Source organism: Somniosus microcephalus, chromosome 2 (genome assembly GCF_052327205.1).
Source record: "Somniosus microcephalus isolate GS21.2 chromosome 2, FLI_Smic_1.0, whole genome shotgun sequence".
Lineage (NCBI taxonomy): Eukaryota > Metazoa > Chordata > Chondrichthyes > Squaliformes > Somniosidae > Somniosus > Somniosus microcephalus.
In genome coordinates, this window is record NC_140988.1 from 336,027,943 (window position 1) to 336,053,842 (window position 25,900).

At 45.8% G+C, this 25,900-nt stretch overlaps 1 protein-coding gene across 1 annotated transcript in view; it reads right to left on the reverse strand.

Moving 5' to 3' along the window:
- katnal2 (katanin p60 subunit A-like 2) overlaps window positions 1-25,900 on the reverse strand; it is a 107,968-nt gene that overhangs the window by 80,540 nt on the left and 1,528 nt on the right. The window contains exons 2-4 of the mRNA XM_085975307.1: window positions 17,174-17,244; window positions 10,638-10,804; window positions 8,406-8,448 (exon numbers count right to left, since the gene is read on the reverse strand). Of these exons, the coding sequence (XP_085831433.1) occupies window positions 8,406-8,448; window positions 10,638-10,804; window positions 17,174-17,244 (281 nt within the window). The remainder of the gene's footprint in view (window positions 1-8,405; window positions 8,449-10,637; window positions 10,805-17,173; window positions 17,245-25,900) is intronic.

Here is a 25,900-nt window from a genome sequence, read left to right on the forward strand (position 1 = left end):
AACCCTACACCCCTGGGATTGGCCTGCAGAAGTGTGGCAGTGAGTACATGTGGACTTCGCCGGTCCTTTCGAAGAGAAGATGTTTATGGTGGTTTTAGACGCTCGTAGCAAGTGGCCGGAGGTCGCTGTGATGAGGTCTACCACGGCAGAGAAAACAATTGAGAAACTTGGTGAGATGTTCAGCCGTTATGGCTCACCGGAACAACTCGTAAGTGACAACAGTCCATGTGGTGATTATTCTTTATGTTTAGTAAGAAGTATTGTGATTGGTTGTTTGTTTCCTGCCTTGGGATATATGCTGTAATCTCATTGGTAGTTGATGTCATGTGATTTGTGGTGGCCATCTTAAATTCAGTTCTTTCCAGCCTTTAGTTGGGACTGGGTGTTGAAGATGTGCTACCGGATTTTTAAGTTAATAAAGCCTAGATTAGAAAGGCAAATCTATTCTTCATTTCAATTTATTAACTTTATGTCAGAATGGAGCGATATCTTCAACCAGAACGATTCAATGCTGACCCTAATTCTGCAGGAGTGGATGATAAATGGAAACATTGGTATTGTACATTAAAAAACCTTTTGGGCGTGTTGGATCAAGAGTCTCTAAATAAGCTGAATATGCTGATCAACTACATTGCTCCGGATGTGTATAAGTATATTTTGGACTGTAAAACTTACGAAGTGGCTATTTCTACATTGGTTTAACAAAAATCTTTTCCAAAGAATGAGGTATTTGCACGTCACCTTCTATCTGCCCGTAGGCAGCAGGTGGGAGAATCTTTGGATACTTATTTACAAGCACTTCGGTGTCTTAGTGTTAACTGTAATTATAAGGCCGTGACGGCTGAAGATTATAAGGAAGAATCGGTACGGGATGCTTTTATTAATGGATTACTGTCTAGATCAATTCGTCAGCGGTTGTTAGAAAATAAGACTTTGGATCTTAGTGCTTTTGAGCAAGCTTCTACATTGGATGTGGCTCAGAGAAGTTCGGATTCTTATGCTCTTTTTAATCAGCCTGTGACTGTGGTTTCGGCAGTTCCGGATGAAAAGGAATTATGTGGACTTAATAGGAGTGGTTTACTAGATTCTGAAACAGTTTCTACTTCAGCGGCTGTTGCCTCTAGGATTCAGAAGTGTTATTTTTGTGGGAACGTCCGGCACCCTCGTCTGAAGTGTCCTGCTCGGGAGGCTGTGTGTAGTAAATGCGGCAAGAGAGGTCATTACGCATGTGTGTGTAAATCATCAGGTTCAATTACCTCCTCTGTGACTATTCAGCCTTTAGATAGGGCGTTTATTGCATCAATTTCTGCTGCATTTGCTCATGGCCTAAACAAAGCTATAGTTACGGCCCAAGTTAATGGGTTGGAAGTGAAGGCCCTTATAGATACGGGCAGTACCGAGGGTTTTATAAGTCTTCAGTTTGCAAAGGAGAAGCATTTGAAAATTTCGCCTGTTTCCTATCAGGTGTGTATGGCTCAGACGACTCTCACTTCACAAGTAGCTGGTTGTTGCCTTGTGAAATTGATTCTTCTAGGTAATACGTATACTGATATACGCCTATCTGTTTTGCCTAATCTCTGTGCGGATATTTTGATTGGTCATGATGTGCTTCAGTTACACGAGAGTCTCAGTCTTTCATTTGGAGGGACTAAGCCACCTTTATCTATTTGTGGATTAACCTCTTTATCCATTTCTCCATTATCACTTTTTTCCAATTTGATGCCGGATTGTAAGCCAATTGCTACCAAGTCAAGAAGGTATAGCAGTCAGGATAGAGAATTTATTAATTCTGAAGTTCAACATCTCTTATTGGAAGGAATCATTGAACCTAGTTGTTCGCCTTGGCGGGCACAGGTAGTTGTCACGACTAACGAGAGACATAAGAAACGAATGGTGATAAGACTATTCCCAAACTATTAATAGGTATACTCAATTAGATGCGTACCCTTTGCCTAAGATTGATGAGCTTATCAATAAAGTATCTCAGTATAAGGTTTTTAGCACTATTGACCTAAAGAGTGCTTATCATCAGATTCCTATTGTTAAGAAGGATCAACCATATACGGCCTTTGAGGCTGGTGGAAAGCTGTATCAGTTTTGCCGAATACCATTTGGTGTTACTAATGGCGTTGCTTGTTTTCAACGGGCAATGGATGCTTTTATAAGTGATAACTCTCTCTCTGACACCTTTTCATATTTAGATGACATCACGGTGTGTGGCAAATCAAGGGTGGAGCATGATTCTAATTTAGAAAGATTCCTTCAAGCTGCGGAAAAAGTTGGTTTAACTTTCAATAAAGAGAAGTGTACCTTTTCGAACACTGAGGTAAATCTACTGGGGTACATTATCTCGGGAAACAAGATTAAACCAGACCCAGAACGTCTGCGACCATTGATTGATTTACCTTGTCCTACTAATTCGAAGGCTTTGCAACGAGTTGTTGGACTGTTTTCTTACTATTCTAATTGGATTGCAAATTTTTCACAGAAGATCCGGCCTCTTATTCGGGTTACGACATATCCTCGATCATGGGAGGCCAGGACGTGTTTTGATAATTTTAAAAAGGATATCCTTGGAGCAGTTGTGCATTCTATTGACGAGCAGGTTCCTTTTGTGATTGAGACGGACGCTTCTGATTTTGCAATTGGGGCTACTCTGAACCAAAATGGAAGACCTGTGGCCTTTTTCTCACGTACCTTGAACAATAGTGAAAAAAGGCATTCTTCAATAGAGAAGAGAGGCGTATGCAATAGTAGAAGCACTGCGTAAATGGAGACATTATTTATCGGGGCGACATTTTCTGTGTCCTTTATGTTTGATGTCAAACATTTTGGAAAGATTAAGAATGATAAAATAATGAGGTGGATGATTGAGTTGGCATGTTACCATTTTGATATAGTTTATCGTCCGGGGAAGGATAATGTCGCTGCTGATGCGCTGTCGAGGGCGTATTGTTCTGTGATTCACGGAGATACGCTTATTAATCTTCACAATGCCTTATGCCATCCTGGGGTTACGAGGATGATACACTTCGTACGCAGTAAGAATTTGCCCTTTTCAGTTGAAGACGTCAAGCGGATGACTTCATCATGTTCTATCTGTGCTCGGTGTAAACCGAATTTCTTTAAGCCTCAACGAGCTCATCTTATAAAGGCTACTTCTCCTTTTGAACGTTTGGGCGTCGATTTCAAGGGGCCTCTTCCTTCAACTACTCAAAACCGATATATATTTACTGTTGTGGATGAGTTTTCAAGGTTCCCTTTTGCTTTTCCTTGCGCAGACGTATCAGCTGCTACAGTTATCAAATGGCTGACTCAACTTTTTGTCATCTTTGGGATGCCTGCGTATATCCATTCGGATCAGGGAAGTTCTTTTATGTCTTCCCAGTTGAAGGAATACCTTCAGAGTCGGGGAATTTCTACTAGCAGAACTACCCCGTATAATCCCCAGGGTAATGGACAGTGCGAACGATACAATGGGGTGATCTGGAAGGCAGTTATGTTGGCTTTGACATCCCGGAACCTTAAGAATACACAGTGGGAAATGGTACTGCCTGATGCCCTGCATTCCATTAGATCATTGCTTTCAACGGCTACTAATGTGACCCCCCATGAAAGGCTCTTTAACTATCCGCGGAGATCTACTACGGGATATTCGGTACCTTCATGGCTTACTATGCAGGGACCTGTGCTGCTTCGACGCCACGTTAGATTGTCAAAATATGATCCTTTAGTGGAGGAGGTGGAGCTGTTGGAGGCAAATTCCCAATATGCTCATATTCGATTCCAAGATGGGAAAGAAAGTACCGTTTCAATTAAAGACTTGGCTCCTTGTGGTGGCCAGCCCTCTTCTGAGGATATTAACAATAGTCATGATTCAGATAATGTGGATGCTGTTACAGATACTACGAATATTTCCAATCGGACTGCAGATAATTATACTTCTATTAGTCAGCCCTCGATGGATGTTCATGACCGTCCCAGTTTACCTCCTGATGGGATTTCTAATCCGGAAACCGTTGAAAATCGGGATATGGATAGCCTTCCTGCAGAAGATACTTCTGTGTCTCCTGGTGTGGGAGGGCAAGGAATTTCACCAAGGTTAAGAAGGTCGACACGAACAAGATATCCGGTCGACCGATTGAAAATGGACTTTTAAATTGATAGTAATGTTTTAAAATTGTTGAAATATTATATTATATTGTTTTAGTTGAGAGATACTTAATACTTATGTGCAATGTTACTATTTGTTGTTGCTCACTTAGTATTGTGTCATGTTGAATAGTTTTATTTTGTCTGTGCATAGTTTTAGTTGTAAATAATTAATTATAAATTGTAAAGGTTATTTAGGTTGGAGTATATTTTAAAAGGAGGGGTGAATGTGGTGATTATTCTTTATGTTTAGTAAGAAGTATTGTGATTGGTTGTTTTTTTCCTGCCTTGGGATATATGCTGTAATCTCATTGGTAGTTGATGTCATGTGCTTTGTGGTGGCCATCTTAAATTCAGTTCTTTCCAGCCTTTAGTTGGGACTGGGTGTTGAAGATGTGCTACCGGATTTTTAAGTTAATAAAGCCTAGATTAGAAAGGCAAATCTATTCTTTATTTCAGTCCACAATTTGTATCACAGGAGTTTGCAACCTTCCTGCTTGTGAATGGTGTCCAACACATCAGGTCTGCGCCCTATCATCCCTCTACTAACGGCCAGGCAGAAAGGTTCGTGCAAACTTTGAAGCACGCCTTGAAGGCATCGCAAGGTCAGGGCTCAATCCACCAACGTCTGAACAGCTTCCTGTTGTCCTACAGGAACGAGCCGCATGCCACAACCAAAACTTCCCCCGCTTCGCTCATGATGAAGAGGCAGTTGCGGACAAGTTTTGACTTACTCAAACCTCCAAGGGCAGAGCAGGTTGTCCATCGTCAACAACAAGCTCAAGTTGAAAAGAGAGAGAAAAGAGCCAAGGAGAGACGGTTTCATCCGGGAGAGCACGTCCTAGCTCGAAGCTACAACACTGGACCGAAATGGGTTCCTACTACGGTGATCGCGCAGACGGGCCCTGTGTCTTACACGGTTGAGACTGCCGAGGACGTCGTCTGGAGAAGACACACAGATCAACTGTTGTTAGGAGCAGAGACAGCCACAGAGGCTCCAACGGCTGGTTGGCCTGAACTGTTTCCAGATGATACCGCAAACCAGCATCCTTTGCCACAGTGCTCTTCTCCAACACAGGAAGTCAAAGAGACTGTTCCACCTGTGCAAACTCCTTTCAACTGACACAGGCACCTTCTCCATCCAGGCGTGTGTCAATGCCTACTGCTGTGGAAGCCAGCGATGACCGCCGGTATCCTGTCAGAGAGCGGCGGCCTTCAAGATGCTTGGATCTGTAGGCTTAGTGACTTACCCACAAGACTGGGGCAGAATAAACCCCAGGGTAAAGTCAGGGGTTGAGGCAGTCTACCTCTACCCTAGGTTCGTTGAGTGCATTGAAAGTAACTTACCTGTTGAGGAATAATGTGGACCTTCCATTTAAGAGGGGAGGAAATGTTATGTATTTTGTGTTCTCCTCCCACCTGTGGTGGCGCTGTCACAGGAGATAAATGGTTGGGTGTTCTCGGTTAAGTTTAGCTCTCTTTGTTCGGAACTTGCCAGAACTTCCTTTCCTTCCAATAAAGCACTTCATGTTTGAATCTCTGAGTTCTGAGTCCTAAATTGTGTCTAGGTAGAAAGGTACCGACACAACAGATAGATTTTTATAGAAGGATATCAAGGGATATGGAGCAAAGGCGGGTAGAGAGAGTTTTTTTTTTTTAATTCATTTGAGGGATGTGAGCGTCGCTGGCAAGGCCAGAATTTATTGCCCATCCCTAGTTGCCCTAGAGAAGGTGGTGGTGAGCCGCCTTCTTGAACCGCTGCAGTCTGTGTGGTGAAGATACTCCCACAGTGCAATGGGAAGGGAGTTCCTGGATTTTGACCCAGTGATGATAAAGGATCGGCGATATACTTCTAAGTCAGGATGGTGTGTGACTTGGAGTGGGTGGTATTCCCATGTACCTGCTGCCCTTGTCCTTCTAGGTGGAAGAGGTTGCGGGTTTGGGAGGTGCTGCCGAAGAAGCCTTGGCGAGTTGCTGCAGTGCATCTTGTAAATACACACTGCAGCCACGGTACGCCGGTGGAGGGAATGAATGTTGAAGGTGGTGGATGGGGTGCCAATCAAGCAGGCTGCTTTGTCCTGGATGGTGTCCAGCTTCTTGAGTGTTGTTGCAGCTGCACTCATCCAGGCAAGTGGAGAGTATTCCATCACACTCCTTACTTGTGCCCTGTAGATAGTGGAAAGGCTTCGGGGAGTCAGGTGAGACACTCGCCGCAGAATACCTAGCCTCTGATCTGCTCTTTTTGCCACAGTATATATGTGGCTGGTCCAGTTAAGTTTCTGGTTAATAGTGACCCCCAGGATGTTTTTGGGGTGGGATTCGGCGATGGTAATGCCGTTGAATGTCAAGGGGAGGTGGTTGGACTCTCACTTGTTGGAGATAGTCATTGCCTAGCACTTCTGTGGCGCGAATGTTACCTGTCACTTATCAGCCCAAGCCTGAACGTTGTCCAGGTCTTGTTGTATGCGGGCATGGACTGCTTCATTATCTGAAGAGTTGTGAATGGCGCTGAACACTGCAGTCATCAGCAAACATCCCCATTTCTGACCTTGTTGGAGAGAAGGTCATTGATGAAGCAGCTGAAGATGGTTGGGCCTAGGACACTACTCTTGAGGAACTCCTGCAGCGATGTCCTGGGACAGTGATGATTGACCTTCAACCACCACAACCATCTTCCTTTGTGCTAGGTATGACTCCAGCCAGTGGAGAGTTTTCCCCCCAATTTCCATTGACTTCAGTTTTACTAGGGCTCCTTGATGCCACACTCGGTCAAATGCTGCCTTGATGTCAAGGGCAGTCACTCACACCTCACCTCTGGAATTCAGCACCTTTGTCCATGTTTGAACCAAGGCTGTAATGAGGTCGGGAGCCGAGTGGTCTTGGCGGAACCCAAACTGGGCATCAGTGAACAGGTTATTGGTAAGTGCCGCTTGATAGCACTGTTAATGACACCTTCCATCACTTTGCTGATGATTGAGAGTAGACTCATGGGGCGGTAATTGGCCGGGTTGGATTTGTCCTGCTTTTTGTGGACAGGACATACTGGGCAGTTTTCCACATTGTCGGATAGATGCCAGTGCTGTAGCTGTACTGGAACAGCTTGGCTAGAGGTGTGGCTAGTTCTGGAGTACAAGTCTTCAGCACGATAGCCAGGATGTTGTCGGGGCCCATAGCCTTTGCTGTATCCAGTGCGCTCAGCCGTTTCTTGATATCACGTGGAGTGAATTGAATTGGCTGAAGACTGGCTTCTGTGATGGTGGGGACCTCAGGAGTAGGCCGATATGGATCATCCACTCGGCACTTCTGGCTGAAGATGGTTGCAAACGCTTCAGCCTTGTCTTTTGCACTCACGTGCTGGGCTCCACCATCATTGAGGATGGGGATATTCATGGAGCCTCCTCCTCCCGTTAGTTGCTTAATGTGCCATCTCTAAGGCAGAGGGGAAAATTGGACAGGGATGAATTGCGTGGGCTGTGCATCTTGCCTTCTGGCAGCTATACAAGCACTGGAAGCACACTGCCCCACCTTCACCATGTCCGCAAAGAGGTGAATCCCAGTGAATCTTATTATAATTTATCCCCATATATTTTAACAACAAGTAAAGCAACAGTGGTGGAGTGGAAGCAGTACTGAGGAAATTCGCAGTCAAGGTCATAATTAGAGAAACTTTAGTGACCCTTTCATTCTTTTTTGCATCAAAAGTTTTAACTTATTAAATTAATCTATACAATTTATCATTGAAATGCACTACTGAAATGCTGCATATGGTATGAGTTAAGAATTTTGTCAGTTTTTCTGAATACCTTCTTGCCCCCTGATGGATAATTAGCAACACCGCTGCTGATGTTGCATTCGTTAATTTCAATTGGGGCTAAGTGGGACATTACAAGCATGTCTGAAGTAAAGAGAAGGCACATCAGCCAAGGTTTCCACTACTCACTGCTTTTCAATAATTCCCTGCTGGAGAGTATATAAAAGTGCAATTATTGGAGGAGGACAGGATCAGCTACTGTGCGCTCCTGGTCGAATAACCTGCTGGTTTAATTTACTTGAGGGTGACCACACCCCAGCAGGAGTAAGCAAGTTCAGCAGAGGGGAGAAAAAGCAAAACATTCCTTATAGCTTACTCCATAGTATGAAACTAAGTTGATACATACATTAGAGGTGCACGATACTAATAAATTAAAATGACTTTATCATGGTGTTGTATGTAAAACCTCTTCGTGTTATATTTGGATTGTTTTTTTCTTTACCTCTTTAGTTTTCCTCCACTCCGTGGCTGTAATTTTGCATTTTCTATAAAAGCAAAATAAACAAAAGTAAGAAAATACTATAAATAAAAAAATCTCTAATCCTTTCACTTTAAGCACCTTGGGATGTTTTTGTATGTTAAATGTAAGTATTTGTTGTACAACTGTATTGAGCAGAAGAAGTTTACAGAAAAATCTCTCTTTCCCCAATCAGTTATATGTTAAAAATAAAGTGGGCTGAATCACTGTTCACAATGCAAATAGGTCTAGGCACATCGCACAAACAGCTATGAATAGTCAAATTTGTGTAATCCCAATAGGAACGTTGCCTGAAATGTATCAGGCTCACATATTTAATATACAATCAGGTGAACACCTTGACGTCAATGGAAAGGAAAATCGGGAGATCCATGTAACGGGAGGCCGAACCGTATTACCTGTTTTACACTATCACCTAAATGAGCCCCATTGCAAATATCTGCAGTATCTTCTACTCCTTTGGTGGCATTGTAATATGTTAATGGTGTGACACACAAGAGCTGCTATTTTACAGTGAGATTATATCAATCCTATACAAACATACAAAAATGGCAAACAGGAAAAGTCCCACTGGTCCATCTAGCCTGTCCCATATAGTTGTGATGCCCTATCCATCATGATACAAACACTCCATGCCCATCTGGAACCATGTACTCTCCTGGAAGAGGCGAAAAAACAGATATTACCCAGGCCAATTATGGAGAAAATCTTAAATTCCACTCTGACTCCCTTAGGTGACTAAGCTAGTCTAGATCATAATGACCCCGATTTATATTATAGAATACCTACCTCTTGCATGAAGTAATCTCCACCCCACCCAGAAACAGGTCTTGAAGGAATACAGCAAATCAGCATTCATCATACAAATTGGCAACCTGTGCTACAGCTCCATTAAACTCTGGGAAAAGAAGAACTGCCTAACATCCAAGCTGGTTCTGCCCTCACTTAACTTGTAAACATAACCCCTGGTCCTCCCTATCCAATCCAGTTGAAATAATTGGACCACATGAGCACAATTTAGACCCTTCATTATTTTATAAACCTCGATCAAATCACACAAGTCTACGCTTTTCCAAAGTATACAGACCCAACTCTTTGAGCCTACCTGTGCAACTATGGTGTTTCAGACTGGGAATTAATCTTGTGGCCCTCCTCTGAAACCCTATACAAAGCCTCAATATCCCCACCAGGTGAGGAGACCAATGATTTGTCCACTGGGATCCCACAAACGCTCATAACACTTCATGCTTTTTTTATACCTGTAAGTCAAATTTCTCACGTGTATAAGAGCTTAAACAAGATTTTTTTAATATGTGCTTCACAATAACATGATTACATCTATCCATTGAATTGTCTTTTGTCTTCATTAAAAAGTTTATAAATTAAGACCTCAGTCTCTTGCAAAAACTTGGGCTTAAATTTGATACTTTGCCCAGAGCTGCGACCCAGTTGAATTTGGATTGTGCAGTCTGAGCATATGCAGAGAACCTAATTTCCCAGGATACATCAGTACTAGTCAGCTATATCGATGGAATATTTTTCTTTAGCATCTAGCACTTTCTACTCAGTAGCTTTTCTTCAAATAATTCTGAAAAACAGGATGATTTTTTAAGCTTTATTGAGGTAATATTTGTATTGAGTGTGGTTTTTTTTTATAAAAGGAGAGGATGTGTGTGTGACCTGATTACACACCGGATATAGCTTTTATTTATTGTTTTCTAAACTTCAGAAAGTGCATTAAGCTGAGAAAAGAATGAGAGAGAGAGAGAGAAAGAAATGAGCCAGGGTGAGAGCATGTGAGAAGTAAGGATTGGGGAGGTAGTGGGGGGGGGGGGGGGGGAAATGAAGAGAAAGAGAGAGAGAGAGAGAGAGAAAAAAGGGAGTAAAGAGAGGGAGATATTTCATGTTACTGTTCAATTTTCAATAAAAAAGAGTTAAATTTTGAAGCCAACTAATTATCTACCTGTGGTTTGCTGACAGTTGGAAAAGGTAACTGCTAATTCCTTACACCTAATTGCTAACACCTATGAGACAGACAAACACACACAGACAGGTGGATGCAAAAGCAACAATATTTACATACATACCAAACTGCATACTTTTCTATAGAATTGTGACCTCCCAGAGCAGAATGTATTAACTATCCCTATATGCAGTTTACATTTTGACAAAATGTGGTGACCATGCTTTACTTACCATCATCAGCTGATTTTTTAGTTAATTTTGGATAGCGTTGAAACTTGACATAATAGTAGCTTTCATACTCCATTAGGATGGTTTCCAGATCAATATTATCACAAACTTCAAAACGTCGTAATCCTAGACTGGTTTCTTGTTCCAATGTATTTGCCGTATCTATATAACTATTGAATTAGAGAGAGTAAAGAAAGGAAAAGTAAATGTGTTTTGACTGTATGGTTTAGGCATGCATAAAACGGACACTGGCAGAACTGTTCTACCCCAAAGAAAATTTAGAAAAGCCAAAACAAAAAACTTTAAAATACATAAAATTATTCAGTCTGCTGACAAGAACTGAAAAATTTCCATGATCCAAATTCTCATACTTCAGGATTTTTGACCTTTTTCCCCACATTTGGAAAAAAGGGACACATTCAAATGTTACAGTTTGCTTTAAAAAAGTATTCACACGCTTAGAAAAAAAGCAATGAGATGAAAGGTGGTTAAATGCTAATAGGCTAGGCATTGAAGATGTTTCTCCAAAGACTGTAAACAATAAGCAATTTGTTAGTATGTCTTGGTAATCAATAAACACCTCACAGCCAATGTGTTGGGAGGCCCCTAGTCCCAGGCTATTAGTGGGGTTTGTCTAGCATTGGCCCTTCCCTTGTGTAAATACAGTTAGATAAAAACAGAGACAGAAAAACTCACTGACAGTTATGTTTTTAAAAAGAGAGCTACTAAGGCAAGCTTTTGCCAGGCTCATAAAGTTAGAATGCAGGAAGGTAGCTGAAGTTATTAGTCGAGCAAGGTGAACCAATGATGTGAGGAAGCATAGCGTATTCATTATTTTGTATTATTATGCAGATAAGCTGTACTGATTGCATTAAGTGGATCCAATTAATTGCATGTTCACTTGCTGTGACAGCAAGCAGCTCAGCAACTCATACCCAGCCTAGAGTTTTCTAGGTCACCTTTAAAAAAGATTGGAGAGACACACATGGGCATGTGCAAAAGACACAAATACCCGAGTCAAATCACAAAGGAGTACTATATATTTATACACCGAGGTTATGCTTTTGTATAGATATTGGGCAGTACACCCAAACCCCTAAAAATAAGACACTCTGGGTACTTACATCGCTGTACGAGAGAGCAAATCTAAGTCAAGTCAACAGTAACTTGCATTTAATGTAGTAAAATGTCCCAAGGCACTTCACAGGAGTGCTAACAAACAAAATTTGACACCGAGCCACACAAGTAAATATTAGGACAGGTTACCAAAAGTTTGGTCAAAGAGGTAGGTTTTAAAGAGCATATTAAAAGGAGGAGAGAGAGGTAAAGAGGCAGAGAGGTTTAGGGAGGGAATTCCAGAGCTTAGGGCCTAGGCAGCTGAAGATCTAGCCGTCAATGGTGGAGCGATGAAAATCAGGGATGCGCAAGAGGTCAGAATTGTAGGAACGCAGAAATCTTGTTGGCAATGTTCTCTCGACGCTGCGCGCAACAATCGGGAAGGTACCGCGCAGGTCGCTCACAAACTGTTTCCTCCAAGACACCGCACATGCGCGGCTGCCAATGTTTTTTTTTAAAGAGAGAACATTGCTTGGAGGGTTGAAGGGCTGGAGGAGGTTAGAGATAAGGAGGAGGGCGAGGCCCTGGAGGGATTTGAAAACAAGGATGTGAATTTTAAAGTCGATGGGTTGTCGGACCGGGTGCCAAAGTAGGTCAGCAAGCACAGGGGTGATGGGTGAACGGGACTTGGCGTGAGTTATGAGAAGGGCAGCAATGGAATAGTCGAGTTTAAAGGGAACAACGGCATAGATAAGGGTTTCAGCAGCAGGTGAGCTGAGGAAGGGGTGGAGACGGGCAATGTTACGGAGGTGATGGAGAGGATAAGGGGGTCGGAAGTTCAGCTCAGGATCAACTAGGATGACAACGTTGCGAACAGTCTGGTTCCGTCAGACACTAGCCAGGGATAGGGATAGAGTCAGTGGCTAGGGAACGGAGTTTGTGGCTTGGACCTAAGACAATTGCTAAAGACAAAGGCCTAGAAATTGGGTATAGCCCCGCTTGAGGCGTTAGAAATGGCGCTGCGCAAAGTTTATAGCCAGACGAAACTTTGCCGCCTGGCGCGATATTGGGTTGCATTGCCCCCAAAGGGGATTGAGGCGCGAATTCAGACGTTGCACAGGCCTCCTAAGGTGCAAAGCTTCCGGCGCTACCCAATATTGGCGCGGACAGGCGCAGCGCAGGTGATCTCAATTACCGATAACCACGAGACTTCCAGGCGCCGGCCAGCTCTTAAAGGGGTGGGTCAGTCAGCCTCAGCTTCCACACTCATCGCCCTGTAGGCCTCAGAATCGGCGCTCGCCCTTCTCTGGCGCAAAAAACTTGGTCAAGATGGAGAAGGCAAGACAGAGAGCAGAGCGCTTCAGCACTGAGGCTCTGGAGCAGTTGGTGTCCGCAGGGGAGCGCCATCGAGATGTTCTCTATCCTGACAATGGCAGGAGGCCGAATCAAAAGGAGTACTGCCGAGCTTGGAGGGATGTTTGTCAGAGGGTCAACTCCAGCAGCATGGCGACCAGGAGCCCCATTCAGTGCAGGAAGAAATTCAACGACCTCACTCGGGTCGTTAGGGCGAGTGTTGTTTATGCAAACTTCTGATTCCCTCCATCTGCACCTGACTTCGCGCACCCTGTAGCCATGTTGCCTCAATGGCCATCTGTCAGCAAGCACCCATGGCCCTTTCTGGGCACACACATGCACATTTGACTCAAGGCATCATGCAAGGGCTCTTGCACCATGGGGGGCATGAGATGATCACACAGGGCATCATGTAACAGAACTTCCCCTTCTTTCCCCTGCAGTCCAAGCTGGCGACGATCCGCAAGGACCAGCTTTGAACCGGTGGCGGACCTCCACAAGTGGTCACTCTCACGGATCTCAAGGAGAGAGAGTGCAGCAGATTCTTGGAGGACGTCCGAGTGGTCCTGTTACCACTGCAGCTGCCGACCCCATTGTCGACAGCGAGGGTAAGGCTCTCACCTTTTTCAGCTGTCTCCTTCCACTTGGTCCCCCCGCCAGCATGCTTTCTCAGTGTGCAGCCATGTCAGAGCCTTGCCGCAATCTGGCATGCCTTGCCGCAACCTGTCCTTTTGCTAAAGCCATTCTTCGACCTCCCTGCTTTCAGATGCTGCATCACCAACTCGGGATCTGCGCCCTGAAGCTGCCAGTGCCAGTGCCTCCGGAGGCGAGGATCAGGAGGAAGCCGGAGCATCCGTTCCAGCCTCAGGGGAGCCTACACATCTGCAGACTGGGGATAGTAGTTCCCTGGAGGGGGGGGGGGGGGGGGGGCGGGGGGGGGTGCTCTGATGATGAGCCAGTTGCCGGAACAAGCAGCCTGCAGCAACGCGAGGGGGGTAGGCAAGTTCGGCCACCGGCTCCCCGGAGGGCAAGGCAGGGAGCGATGGCTGCTGCACAGAGTGCAGAGGAGGTGCGTAGCCTGGCTGAAATGAGCACCCAGGCCCGGCTCAGGCACACTGAGCTGATGGCTGCAGTGAGGAGGATGCCTCAGTCGATAGAAACACTGGCAAAGAGTGTGCTGGGCTTTGGAGCAGCAATGGAGAGGACTGTCCAGGGCTTCGGGGCAGCAATGGAGAGGACTGTCCAGGGCTTCGAGGCTGCTATGGAAAGGACTGTTCAGAGCTTCGGACAATCCCTGGAAAGGTCTGTCCAGGGCTTGTCCGAGGCAGTGGAACGGACTGCTCCGGCCTTGTCCGAAGCAATGGAAAGAACTGTCCAGGGCTTCGCCGAAGCACTGGCACCTGCCACACAGGTCCTCACTGCTGCCACGCAGTCACTTGCTGGCCTCGTCCACACCCAGATTGAGGCAACGCGAACTCTCACTGCAGCCACCCTATCTGCATCAGCTAGGATCACCCCGGGCCCTTCCAGTACCATACGAGGCCAGGAATCAGTGGAGCAGTCGATTGTGGCGGATGAGCCGAACCGGTCCCCTCAGAGAGCCAGTGTGTCGTCCAACCATGGTGCAGGTGTCCTCTCTCGGCAGGTGACCATTGCTCATGCCACCGCTGGTACGTCGGCAGTGCAGCTGCCACCACCTGCAGGGCACACTGCTTCCAGCCATGCCCAGATCAAGCAGCCAGCCTCCGCACCCTCCAAGACCAGAGGTCGTCCAGGCCGTCCCTCAGGGGCTTCTGCGCTTCCACACAGTCAGCAAGCGTCCCCCAGCCTTGACCCCGCCACTGGGGTTCAATTACGTAGGAGCAGCAGGGAGGGAAGGGGCCGACCGCGAAAGAGAAGTCGTTCTCCATCAAGGGGCCAGCAGTAGAGGGAGGTGCTGAGACGTTTCTTTGGCCAAATTCAAGGACTCCCTCACCTGTTGTGATTGTTGGAAATGGTTTGTTTAGTTTTGCGGCTTTGCCGAAGAGTTAACTGTTATTTTGTTAGTTATGGTTTCTGTTGACATGACGTTGTTATGCTGGAAGGACTTTTTTGACAATAAAGAAAAGTTTTAATTTGCAATGGTACACGTTACTATTTAGTCATGCTGGCCTTCAGAGGCTTTGAAAGATCCGAAGTGCGCAGGACGAATGACACCCATCATTCCGTCAGAGAGGCCTCGAACCGAGTCCTGATGAGCCTCTGACGGATGGCCGTTCCACTTTCAGGAGCCCTCCCATCTTCCTCCTCCAACTCCTCCTCCTCCGCATGCTCCTCCTCCTCCTCCTGCTCGTCCTCCTCCTCCTCCTCCTCCTCGTCTGCCTGCTCTGCTGGACCTTGAGGGACAGCTGGCATTGGCTGGGTGCATCGAATAGCCAAGTTGTGGGGCATGCAGCAGACGACGACGATGTGACCCACTTGCTCCGGCAAGTACTGCAGGGCTCCCCCCGAATGGTCTAGACAGCGGAAACGCTGTTTGAGCACACCAATAGTGTGCTCCACAATGTTCCTGGTCGCCTGATGGCTGCTGTTGTACAGCTCTTCTGCTGGGGTGGCGGCCAAACGGAGTGGTGTCATGAGCCATGGGCAGAGAGGATAGCCCTTGTCCCCAAGAAGCCAGCCTCGTGGGTGAGCCGGCCCCTCAAAAAGGTCACAAACTGAGGTCTGCCGCAGGATGAACGCATCGTGGCTGCTCCCTGGGAATTGGGCGTTGACTGCCATGATCATTTGGCGGTGGTCACAGACCAGCTGCACGTTGAGGGAGTGGAACCCCTTGCGGTTGCGGAAGTCCTCAGGATTCAGTAATGGCGCCCGCAAAGCCACGTGTGTGCAATCAATCGCCCCCTGCACCATGGGGAAGTCCGCAATAGCAGCGAAGCCCTGCGCGCGCTCCGCCTGCTTCTCCAGGGTCAGAGGGAAGGTGATGAATTGACGCCTTCTTCTATAAAGGGCAGCTGTCACTTGCCGGATGCAACAATGCACTGCAAACTGAGAGATATTCGCAATGTCCCCAGTGGCTGACTGAAAGGATCCGCTGGCATAGAAATTGAGGGCAACAGTCACTTTGATGGCCACCGACAGAGAGGTCCTGCACCGTAGACGCGGCTGCAGATCCTCAGCAAGCAGGTGGCACAGCTCAGTTACAACCTCCTTACCGAATCGGAGCCTTCGAACACACTGCTCCTCCGACATGGCAAGGTATGACACCTGCTGCCTGAATACCCTCACAGCGTACCCTCGGATTGGCCGACCTCCATTGCCCCTCCTCCTTCTGGCCAATCCCGGCCCTCTCTCCTGCTGTCTCTGTGCCCCTTCAAAGTGTCCGGCCATGAGGACGTGGCCCTCCAAAGCAGCTCCCATTCTGATGCCAGTCGGGCAAAACGCTGTTAGGTGTAGCGCTCCAACTGCTCCGGACAGGTCTGAAGGTCCCAAGTATTCTAAGGCTAAATCCAAAAAAGTCTGCTCAACAGTAGCTCACCAACTCTCTCCAGCAACGATCACAATGAACAGGCCAAGTGGCTGCAGCTTTTATACTAGAGCTGTCCCCTTTAAATAGCGCCTCCCGACTCCGAGAAGGGCCTGGTAACGTTCCATCGAACTGTCACTAATAGCGCTAGGCGGAAAGGTTCCGGGCGCCACCGAATATCCGGTCGGGGCGCCTAAAAGGCGTTGCACACTGAAATGACGTCATGATCTGCCTGCGCACGCGGGCGCGCGCGCTAACAGTTAGCGTAGGCGTTAAATGTATAGTCAATATGGGAGGTGTCGCTATCTTCATTGCGCCCGCCCGAACATTGGGTAACGCCCCACATTTCGGACTCATTAGGCGCTAATCGCCGGCGCTAACAACCGAATTTCTAGGCCAAAGACCCTAAACTTGTAACAGATATTCTTGGAATGAAAGACAGAAAGAGAAGACACAGAAACAAAAATGAGTGAACTTGGGAAAAATAATTTTTAGCAAATGTTACAAGTGAGGGTGTAAGGAGAATTTTCTTGGGAAACGGATTGATTTTCTGAAAAATAAAGTCTGCAGATAGTAGTCAAGAGAATTTACTTTTCTCCTGGTGACAAGAAGTTACCACACTCACCCTTCTTCAGTTAAGTGGTGCAGAATTAGAATCAATAGATTCTTGCGCCGAGCTTCTGATCGAATCTCTTCCTGTAAATAAGAGACGGAGATGTTAACAGCATTTTGGGGGATACTTTAAAATATTAGCATATTTATCACACATCTCGTGAATTAGTGTTTATTGTAAAACATTTTAGGGCACCAAAAATGAGCAGGCTGCAGTCCCAGCGCTGACCCCACAAGAGTTTGTAGGGTCAGCAGAAGGGGCACCTAATTTAAGTGAGCCCAGCAGGAGCCCATGTTATGGACACATCTCTAGCGCTCGCTTGCTCCATGTAGCCAGAAAATCTGGCATCTGCCTACCATTGAGGGGGTTGCCGAGAACCCATAGTATCCTACCCTTGGTCAATGGGACCAATCCAATTTTTATTACAAGTAAATATTACCCTTTCTTCAGGGTCAAGACTTGCACCCATCTGGAGGCTAGTTTACCTCAGTTCACTAAGCACACCAGCCTCCATATGTCAGGTCCTTACTGAGATAGGGAAATAGGAATTCCCTGATGTCAAAGACCTTGAAAGGGATGGATGAAAGTTCTGACCCTTACAAGGCCAACTGGAAAGTCTGGGAATTGATGGGAACCCAGTGAGGACGCAAGGCACAAACCCAGCAGAATTCCAAAGGAAATTCAAGGCCTTTGTTTTTAAGGCTATAAACCTGAGCTAAATAAACGGTTTGCTCAGAGGAAGGGTTTAAGAACTAGTTGAAATCTTTAAAAATTGGGAAATTTGAATTAAATAGGGAAACATATCACTCGGAGGACATAAAACAAAAAGGGGTCGATTTCACCTTTAGCACTCCACATATACAGAACTGCATGCGAAGAACGCTACCAACACCACCAAAGGTAACTTATCTGGTGATTCATCTCATTGCTGATTGTGGAATCTAGCTGTATGTCATAGAGTCATAGAGTTATACAGCACGGATAGAGGCCCTTCGGCCCATCGTGTCCGCGCCGGCCATCAAGCCCTGTCTGATCTAATCCCATATTCCAGCATTTGGTCCGTAGCCTTGTATGCTATGGCATTTCAAGTGCTCATCCAAATGCTTCTTAAATGTTGTGAGGGTTCCTGCCTCCACAACCCTTTCAGGCAGTGAGTTCCAGACTCCAACCACCCTCTGGGTGAAAAAGTTCTTCCTCAAATCCCCTCTAAACCTCCCGCCCTTTACCTTGAATCTATGCCCCCTAGTTATTGACCCCTCTACTAAGGGAAAAAGCTCCTCAGCATCCATCCTATCTATGCCCCTCATAATTTTGTACACCTCAATCATGTCCCCCCTCAGCCTCCTCTGCTCCAAGGAAAACAAACCCAATCTGCCCAGTCTCTCTTCATAGCTGAAGCGCTCCAGCCCCGGTAACATCCTGGTGAACCTCCTCTGCACCCTCTCCAACGCGATCACATCCTTCCTGTAGTGTGGCGACCAGACTGCACACAGTATTCCAGCTGTGGCCTAACCAGTGTTTTATACAGTTCCATCATAACCTCCTTGCTCTTATATTCAATGCCTCGGCTAATGAAGGCAAGTATCCCATATGCCTTTTTTACCACCTTATCCACCTGTTCCGCCGCCTTCAGGGATCTGTGTACTTGCACACCCAGATCCCTCTGACCCTCCGTCTTGCCTAGGGTCTTACCATTCATTGTGTATTCCCTTGCCTTGTTAGTCCCCCCAAAGTGCATCACCTCGCACTTTTCCGGGTTAAATTCCATTTGCCACTGTTCCGCCCCTCTGACCAACCCATCTATATCGTTCTGCAGACTGAGGCTACCCTCCTCGCTATTTACCACCCTACCAATTTTTGTATCATCCGCGAACTTACTGATCATACCTTTTACATTCATATCCAAGTCATTAATGTAGACCACAAACAGCAAGGGACCCAGCACCGATCCCTGTGGTACCCCACTGGCCACAGGCTTCCAGTCACAAAAACAACCTTCGACCATCACCCTCTGCCTTCTGTCACTAAGCCAGTTTTGTATCCAATGTGCCAAGGCACCCTGGATTCCATGGGCTCTTACCTTCTTGACCAGTCTCCTGTGCGGGACTTTATCGAAGGCCTTACTGAAATCCATATATACCACATCCACTGCGTTACCCTCATCCACACACCTAGTCACCCCCTCAAAAAATTCAATCAAATTAGTCAAACATTATCTGTATTTTGGTAGGAAGAATAAGGAACCACACACTCGTCTGAAAACGAGAGTATAAATGGGGTAGAGGAGCAAAGGGATTGGGGGTGGGGTACAGATACACAAGTCACTAAAAGCAGAAGACGCAGGTTAGTAAGGCCATAAAAAAGCAAACAAAGCACTGGGGTTAATTTCCAGAAGGGATACAATTGAAAAGCAGAGAAGTTATGTTAAACTTACAGTATATAGAACCTTGGTTAGACCACACTTAAGAGGACTGTGCACAGTTCTGGTCTCCATTTTATAAAAAATATAGGAGGCACTGAAGAAGGCTAAAAAAGATTTACAAGGATAATACCAGATCTGAGAGGTTATGCCTATCAGGAAAGATTGAACAGGCTGGGGCTCTTTTCTCTAGAAAAGTGAATTACATAGGATTACATTACATAGGATATACGGCACAGAAACAGGCCATTCAGCCCAACCAGTCCATGCTGGTGTTTATGCTCCACTCGGGCCTCCTCCCATCTTTCCTCATCTAAATCTATCAGCAGAACCCTCCATTTCCTTCTCCCTCATATGTTTGTCCAGCCACCCCTTAAATGCATCCAAACCTTTTGCTTAAACCACTCCCTGTGGTAGCGAGTTCCACATTCTCACCACTCTTTGGGTAAAGAAGTTTCTTCTGAATTCCCTATTGGATTTCTTGGTGACTATCTTATATTGATGGCCTCTAGTTATGCTCCTCCCCACAAGTGGAAACATTCTCTCTGTATCCACTCTATCAAAACCTTTCATAATTTTATAGACCTCTATTAGGTCACCCCTCAGCCTTCTTTTTTCAAGAGAAAAAAGAGACCCAGCCTGTTCATCCTTTCCTGATATGTATACCCTCGCATTTCTGGTGTCATCCTTGTAAATCTTCTCTGCACCCTCGCCAGTGCCTCGATATCCTTTTTATAATACGGCAGTACTCCAAGTGTGGTCTAACCAAGGTTCGATACAGGTTTAGCATAACTTCCCTACTTTTCAATTCTATCCCTCTAGAAATAAACCCTAGTGCTTGGTTTGTACTTTTAATAGCCTTGCTAACCTGTGTCGCAACGATTTGTGTATTTGTACTCAGAGATCCTTTTGTTCCTCTACCCCACCTAGACTCGCACCCTCCAAGTGGTGTGACCACCCTATTCTTTCTGCCAAAATGTAATACCTCACATTTATCTGTGTTGAGCTCCATTTGCCAATTCTACAAGTTTATTAGTGTCCTCCTGTAATTTGTTGCAGTCCTCTTCAATATTGACTATCCGACCAATTTGGTATGATCTGCAAATTTAGAAATTGTGTTTTTGATTCCAAAGTCTAAATCGTTAATCTAAATCACAGCAGTGGTCCCAGCACTGATCCTTGTGAAACACCACTACCCACCTTCGGTCACTGTGAATAGCTACCCTTTACTCCCACTCTCTGCTTTCTGTCTTGAAGCCAGCTAGCAATCCATTCTGCTACTTGTCCCCTGACTCTGCATTCTCTGACCTTATTCATTAGTCTATTATGGGGTACCTTATCAAAGGCCTTTTGAAAATCGAGATAAATTACATCTACTGCATTACCAATGTCTACTCTCTCTGTTACCTCTTCAAAAAATTCAATAAAGGTTGGTCAAGCAAGATATTTCCTTTTGAAATTCATGCTGACTATTCATTATTATACTTTTCGTCTCTAGCTGTTCTTCTATTCTCTCCTTTAGTAGGGATTCCATTATTTTTCCTACCACCGATGTTAAGCTGACTGGTCTATAATTCCCTGGACATGCTCTGTCCCCCTTCTTAAATATAGGTATTATTAAGTTAGCTATCCACCAGTCCTCTGGCACTACACCTTTTTCTAACAAATTATTAAATATGTGTAGTAATGCCTCTGCTATCTCTTCCCTAGATTCTTATAAAATGCGTGGATGCAATCCATCTGGACCAGGGGTTTTATCCTCAGAGTTTGATTAGTTTATTTAATATATCCCTTTTTTTTATTTTAAATGCACTTATCTAATTACTAATCTCATCATCCAATGTCATGTCCACCTGTTCTATCTCCCAGGTAAATACAGAAGCGAAATAATGATTTAATATTTCTGCCATCTCCCTATCATTACCTGTGGTATTGTCCTGTCCATCTTTTAATGGCGGAGAGGTGACCCAATAGAGGTCTTTAAGATTATGAAAGGATTTTACCAAATATCCATGCCATCGCCAAGACTGCATACTTCCACCTCCGTAAAAATCACCCAATACCGCCCCTGCCTCAACTCATCTGCTGCTGACACCCTCATCCATGCCTTTGTTACCTCTAGACTTGACTATTCCAATGCTCTCCTGGCCAGCCTCCCATCTTCCAACCTCCCTAAAATAGAGCTCATCCAAAACTCTGCTGCCCATATCCTAACTTGTACCAAGTCCGTACACCCATTACCCCTGTGCTCGCTGACCTACATTGGCTCCTGGTCCGGCAACGCCTCACTTTAAAAATTCTCATCCTTGTTTTCAAATCCCTACATAGCCTTACCCCTCCCTATCTCTGTAACCTGCTTCAACCCTACAACTATCCAAGATCTCTGCACGCCTCCAATTCTGGCCTCTTGCGCGTCCCCGATTTTAATCGCTGCACTATTGGCGGCCCCGCTTTCAGATACCTAGGACTGAAGCTCTGGAATTCCCTCTCTAAACCTCTCCGCCTCCCTCTCCTCCTTCAAGACGCTCCTTAAAACCTACCTCTTTGACCAAGCATTTGGTCATCTGTCCCAATATCTCTTCATGTAGCTAGTGTCAAATTTTGTTTGATAACGCTCCTGTGAAGCGCCTTGGGATGTTTTTGCTGCGATAAAGGCACTATATAAATGCAAGTTTTTGTCGTTTGATAGGGTAGACGTAGAGAAGATGTTTCTACTTTTGTGGGAGACCAAAACTAGGGGCCATAAATATAAGATAATCACTAATAAATCCAATGCGAATTCAGGAGAAACTTCTTTACCCACAGAATGGATCTCGAAAGGTTCTACATAAATGCAAGATCTTTCTATGAAATTAACTATGAGTAAGACCATCAATGATAATCACCCATCTCCCCTGTGCTCGCTGACCTACATCGGCTCCCGGTTAAGCAACACCTTGATTTCAAAATTCTCATCCTTGTTTTCAAATCCCTCCATGGCCTCACCCCTCCCTATCTCTGTAATATCCTGCAGCCCCACAACCCCCCCTCCCCCACCCCAAGATATCTGCGCTGCTCTAATTCTGCCCTCTTGAGCATCCCCGATTATAATCGCTCAACCATTGGTGGCCATACCTTCAGCTGCCTAGGCCCTAAGCTCTGGAATTCTCTCCCTAAACTTCTCCACCTCGCTACTTCTCTTTCCTCCTTTAAGACATTCCTTAAAACCTACCTCTTTGACCAAGCTTTTGGTCACCTGCCCTAATTTCTCCTTATGTGGCTTGGTGTCAATTTTTTTTTGTCTTTTAATACTCCTGTCAAATGCCTTGGGACGTTTTATTACATTAAAGGCGCTATATAAATACACGTTGTTGTTCTTTTAGGTACTTACTGATGTAGATCCCCCTGGTCTCTGCTAATTAAAAAACAAATGCGAGAAGTCACACAACACCAGGTTATAGTCCAACAGCTTTATTTGAAATCAGAAACTTTCGGAGCGCTGCTCCTTCGTCAGGTGAAGTGGAGGGATGCATATAGGCACAGCATATATAGTCAGAGAACACTACCAGATGATTACAGGTAATCTTTCTAACTGCCCTTTATCACACCTCGGCAAAGAGATAATCACAGCAATCAAAGGTGTGGATGGTGGCCAAACAGGTCAGTCAGGAAAACATTACATCAAAGAACAATGGGGTGGGGTCACAAGGGGTCGAATGTTGCAGATGCTGGGGTCTGTATGAAAAAAAACAAAAAATAATTAAAAAAAAAAAATTTTTTTGCTGTAAATCACAGCAGGTCCAGCCGCATCTGTGTAGAGAGAACAAGCCAACGACGACTCGAGTCTGGATGACTCTACGTCAGGTGGGGTTACATGTAGCGTGACATGAACCCAAGATCCTGGTTGAGGCCGTCCTCATGAGTGCAGAACTTGGCTATCAGTTTTTGCTCGACGATTTTGCGTTGTCGTGTGTCTCGAAGGCCGCCTTGGAGAATGCTTACCCGAAGATCGGAGGCTGAATGTCCTTGACTGCTGAAGTGTTCCCCGACTGGGAGGGAACACTCCTGCCAAAGATACACAAAGCCAACACACCCGGACGTCCTATCGTATCAGGCAACGGAACCCTGTGTGAGAACCTCTCTGGATACGTCGAGGGCATCCTGAAACCCATCGTACAGGGAACCCCCAGCTTCTGTCGTGACACTACAGACTTCTTACAGAAACTCAGCAGTTGAACCAGGAACACTCCTCGCCACGATGGACGTCTCGGCATTCTACACCAGTATCCCCCACGATGACGGCATCGCTGCGACAGCCTCAGTACTCAACACCAACAACAGCCAATCTCCAGACGCCATCCTACAACTCATCCGCTTCATCCTTGACCACAATGTCTTCACCTTCGACAACCAGTTCTTTACCCAAACACACGGAACAGCCATGGGGACCAAATTCGCACCCCAATACGCCAACATCTTCATGCACAAGTTCGAGCAAGACTTCTTCGCTGTACAGGACCTCCAACCAACGCTATACACCAGATACATCGATGACATTTTCTTCCTATAGACCCACAGCGAAGAATCACTGAAAAGACTACACGATAACATCAACAAGTTCCATCCCACCATCAAACGCACCATGGACTACTCCTCAGAATCGGTTTCATTTTTGGACACACGAATCTCCATCAAAGACGGACACCTCAGCACCTCACTCTACCGCAAGCCCACGGACAACCTCACAATGCTCCACTTCTCCAGCTCCCACCCTAACCACGTTAAAGAAGCCATCCCCTATGGACAAGCCCTGCGAATACACAGGATCTGCTCAGACAAGGAGGAATGCGATGGACACCTACAGACGCTGAAAAATGCCCTCGTAAGAACGGGATATGACGCTCGACTCGTTGATCGACAGTTCCGACGGGCCACAGCGAAAAATCGCATAGACCTCCTCAGAAGACAAACACGAGACACAACCAACAGAGTACCCTTCGTCATCCAGTACTTCCCCAGAGCGGAGAAACTACGCCATGTTCTTCGCAGCCTTCAACATGTCATCGATGACGACGAACACCTCGCTAAGGCCATCCCCATGCCTCCACTACTCGCCTTCAAACAGCCGCCTAACCTCAAACAGACCATCGTTCGCAGCAAATTACCCAGCTTTCAGGAGAACAGCGACCACGACACCACACAACCCAGCCACGGCAACCTCTGCAAGACATGCCAGATCATCAACACAGATACCATCATCACGCGTGAGGACACCACCCACCAGGTACATGGTACATACTCATGCGACTCGGCCAACGTTGTCTACCTCATACGTTGCAGGAAAGGATGCCCCGAAGCATGGTACATCGGCGAGACCATGCAGACACTGCGACAACGGATGAACGGACACCGCACAACAATCGCCAGGCAGGAGTGTTCCCTCCCAGTCGGGGAACACTTCAGCAGTCAAGGACATTCAGCCTCCGATCTTCGGGTAAGCATTCTCCAAGGCGGCCTTCGAGACACACGACAACGCAAAATTGTCGAGCAGAAACTGATAGCCAAGTTCCGCATTCATGAGGACGGCCTGAACCGGGATCTTGGGTTCATGTCACGCTACATGTAACCCCACCCGACGTAGGGTCATCCAGACTCGAGTCGTCGTTGGCTTGTTCTCTCTACACAGATGCGGCCGGACCTGCTGTGATTTCCAGCAAAAAAAAAAATTTTGTTTTTTTTTCGTTTTTTGTTTTTCATACAGACCCCAGCATCTGCAACATTCGACCCCTTGTGACCCCACCTCATTGTTCTTTGAATTAATGTTTTCCTGACTGACCTGTTTGGACACCATCCACACCTTTGATTGCTGTGATTATCTCTCTGCCGAGGTGTGATAAAGGGCAGTTAGAAAGATTACCTGTAATCATCTGGTAGTGTTCTCTGACTATATATGCTGTGCTTGTATGCATCTCTCCACTTCACCTGACGAAGGAGCAGCGCTCCGAAAGCTTGTGATTTCAAATAAAGCTGTTGGACTATAACCTGGTGTTGTGTGACTTCTCACATTTGTCTACCCCAGTCCAACACGGGCATCTCCACATCATAATTAAAAAACAAACACTGCCCCAAGATTATCTTCATTTACAGGATTCATTGACATCCATTTTAGGCAGCCACAATGCTTGATTTAACAGTTCTTATTAAGGCTTGCAACAACAACTTGCATAACAGGGAAAAATGGACCCCTGAGCAAGAAAGAGAGAAACGTAGTAGGGAACCAACGGCATAGTTGAAAAAGCAGATTTTCTGGGAAGATTTTGAAAGCAAAAAAAAGCAGCAAA